The 3,604-nt window shown below is 33.7% G+C and overlaps 1 protein-coding gene across 1 annotated transcript; it reads right to left on the reverse strand.

Moving 5' to 3' along the window:
• On the reverse strand, positions 1,328-2,919 carry LOC109359958 (polygalacturonase-like). Its single transcript, XM_019604655.1, has 4 exons — positions 2,756-2,919; positions 2,364-2,675; positions 1,768-2,286; positions 1,328-1,636 (listed from the first exon to the last, which is right to left on the reverse strand). The coding sequence occupies exons 1-4, from the start codon at positions 2,879-2,881 to the stop codon at positions 1,403-1,405; spliced, it is 1,191 nt and encodes a 396-aa protein (XP_019460200.1). The 5' UTR covers positions 2,882-2,919; the 3' UTR covers positions 1,328-1,402.

Genomic DNA, 3,604 nt, shown 5'->3' on the forward strand with positions numbered 1-3,604 from the left:
AGCCGCAACAAGAATTGGAACCCTCAAAAGGTATAATATGCTAAGCCACCTCCTAAGAATGACTCTGGAAACCTGTTCACCTGCTTCAAGTGTGGCAACCCAGGTCAAGTAAGACTAAGATGGCAACTAAGACTAAGAGGGGGTGAATTAGTTGTTTAAAACCTATGACAAATATTTCTGCAAAATTCAAGAGTTAATAGTAACGGAAAAGTTATGCATAAAATATCAAGTAAATTTAAGGATTTAAGGGATAAGAGAGTACTCAGAGATTTTATACTGGTTCACCTTCTTGTCCACCGAAGGCTACGTCCAGTACTCTAGCAGTACAAAAGATTTCTTCACTAGATATTAAGAGTAGGAATTACAAATTCTCACCCAGAGATTTCCTTTTACCTTAATCACTCTCTAATACCTATATCACTCTTTGGAAAACAACCTTCCTATGTGACTCTATCCTCTTTCTTATCACACCCTTGTGAAAGAAAGTAATTCAACAAATTGAATGAAGAAAACTTTAACTATGGCAAGGATTACCTTTACAAGATTTGAAACTATAAACTCTTACAATCCAATAACTCTTTATACACTTTCGTACTAATGCTCAGAAGGTTTGAATGACTTTGAAACAACACTTAAGGCCACTTCAGAAAATATAATCTGAAAGTTAAGAATAAGTTGCAAAAAGTGCAGAACAAGTATTTGAGAAAGTTTAGATTGTGCATGTCAAGTCAAAATATAATAGAACTAGTGCCACTCTTTTCTCTTTGTGGAACTAAAATCAAATATATATTTGGCTCAACTCATAGCTTACGTTTCATTTTTGTATGATAAGTACATGGGGAAAACATTATGGCACTACATTAATCATAAATTTATTTATGTTGGATGATTACTATATCAAAATGCTTATGACCATGTACCCAAAAAATATATGCTTATGACCAGTTTTCGTACAATGCTTGATTTGATGAATATACACTTTGTGGAAGAGAACAAGAAGGTTGTATGACAATAGTAATTAGCATAAATTTTATTTAATTTGAAAGACATTCTCAAAATATTTGGAACATAGAAGCCTATATCTATAATATAACTAACTATGATAATATAACAACCATTTGTAGTCGTTTTATTCTCAGGTCCCTACGGACTACATAAAGCCCTCATCCTCATTTTAAGGGATGTCACTCTCTATAAATAATAAAATAATATAAACAAAAGAATATTTAAATATAATGCATCATATCCAAGGTTTTAAATTTCGGTTTGCAACCACAAAAGTCGCCACAACATGATTTTGTAGGTCTTAGGAGTCTTTGTGATCACATTGGTCATATGTTTCCATAGTAATCCACAATTTTAAAATGTTGAATATCCCCGCAATTGGTACTGCGACCATAATTTAAAAGATTGATTTTGCAGCTGTACAAGTAGGAGCTTTCCCTGAAATTTTAGGGCTAACATTAGCGCATACGGCAACCGTGGGAGCTCCCTTGTATGTGAGGTTAATATCACTAAGCTCCACGCCTTGACATGGTACACTCTTGCTGCATAGAAGTATCACCCCTTCCTTAGTTGCTGAAGTGCCCTTGATGTTTTTAAAGTAGACCTTGCTTATCTTAACTTTGGATGGGCTCTAAAGCATTACAAGCATACACAAATCAGAAGATTATAACATGTATGTCCTTATAGGATTAAAGAAAACATAAAGTTTAATGAAAGGAATGGATGAAGCTATATCTAAGTTTAGTAAAATGAATTTGATACCTTTTTTGAGCACTCATTCCAAGGACAATATTCTTGGTCTATAATGATTGGATTGGCTACATTAACCATGGTAATATCTTCAAAACGCATATTAGTGACAGTAATTGATACAGGGGTGCTAGGCCAGCTCTTGATTCTCACACCATTATCTGCATTTTTTATAGTGACATTCTTTACTAGAAAATCATCAATATTGTCTTCATTATCATATAACCCAAGGCTTCCAACACTGATGCCATGTCCTGGTCCACATTCGACATTTTTGACAACTAGACGAGTGTTGCCATCACCTAATGACACACAATCATCTCCGGTAGCAATTTTGGTGTTAAGAACTTTCACATTATTTGATCTACCAATGTGGATCCCATCAGTGTTGGCGCTATCATGAGGAGCACTCACTTTGAACCCATCAAATGTAAAGTTATTGCATGACAAAACATTGACATGGAAGTATTTACTGTCCTTGGAAGTTATGTCCCGAACGACGGAATGATTTAGGAAATTAAAACCAAGATTCTGCACACAAGAAATTTAATTCATTAAAAGTTCTATTTGGCAACTACGGATGTGTGTATGTTAAATAAGTAATTTACCATTGCACGCCTCGCACAACTCTTGTTAGATCCACATTTATTTTGTTTCCAGGCAGTTGCACCTTGACCATCAAAAATACCATGACCTGATAAGGTGAAATGGGAAACATATCCAATAGTAACCCATTGCTCAGCCCCCTTAAGTTGACTGGGGTCTGCTGGTGCTTGAATTGTACCATCAACCTGAATTTCAATGGGAGCCTTACAAGGACCTTTTACCTCAACTCCACTCATCTTGTAAGTCCCCTTAGGAATCACAATTTTGACGTTACTTGTTGCTGCACATGCTTCTTTCCAAGCATTTATGAAAGCCTTGGAAGACCATACATACAAATTAGTTAAAAAATAAGTAAATACAATAATAATAATCGATAAAAATTCAGCTTAGTTACTTGTGTTATATCTCCATTTTGTGCTCCAAATTTTTTTATATCAATGGTAACTGGTTGAGCTTTGCAGATTGCAGCCAACAACAATAGGGATGAAAACAACGTTATGATACTAAACTTCAAGGCCATGTTGATTATTGATAAACTTTGTCTTGTTGTACTTTTTGTGTGGATGGATGTGTTTATTTTGAAAGCAGAGTGAAACACTATTTATAATGGAGTTGTGATGCTTCAAAACCATTAACAACATGAGAAACTTAAGTGTGTCCGTGGATGGAATTGACTGAGCCCATTATCTATTGTTAGCAATTATATTATTATCACTCATATTTAACCAAGATATACTATAATAAGCTTTAAGATTATATGTTAAACAATCGTGTTTCTGACATCAAACATTAATCTTGTGTGGTTAAGAAAAGGCTACATACTACAATTGACCACTAAAATACTTATTGAATAGATATATCATAGATAATGAAAGAGAAGAGAAAGAGAAGGTGGTGAGGGTACTAATTCACATTTTATTTTATAAAACATTTTTTAATTATTATCATTATTACTAATTCATATCCCATCTTTATTGGAATTGAAATAACTATATATCTTCTTAGTCAAGTGAAGACACAACTAACTTCCTATTTCCCATTGACCCTTTGGGTTGAGATAAAATTCAATTCATTTTTTGGGTCTCTCCAAATCACTACATTTATTTTTTCTTTTCATAAACATGTATGTATACATATATCTGCTCCTTCAACTTGTGTAGACATTCATAATGAAGCATTACACTCATCTCATGACAAGATTCAAAATCTCTCTTTCTGTCTCTTTTTATATATCTCTATCTCA

The sequence above is a fragment of the Lupinus angustifolius genome, chromosome LG11, assembly GCF_001865875.1.
Source record: "Lupinus angustifolius cultivar Tanjil chromosome LG11, LupAngTanjil_v1.0, whole genome shotgun sequence".
NCBI classification, from domain to species: domain Eukaryota; kingdom Viridiplantae; phylum Streptophyta; class Magnoliopsida; order Fabales; family Fabaceae; genus Lupinus; species Lupinus angustifolius.

Excerpts from the sequence above, each read along its gene's own strand:
- LOC109359958 (XM_019604655.1), bottom strand. The coding sequence starts at position 2,881 with ATGGCCTTGAAGTTTAGTATCATAACGTTGTTTTCATCCCTATTGTTG. Across the intron at positions 2,676-2,755 it reads AAAATGGAGATATAACACAA|GCTTTCATAAATGCTTGGAA; the intron begins GTAACTAAGCTG and ends TGGTCTTCCAAG. Across the intron at positions 1,637-1,767 it reads GGAATGAGTGCTCAAAAAAG|AGCCCATCCAAAGTTAAGAT; the intron begins GTATCAAATTCA and ends GTAATGCTTTAG.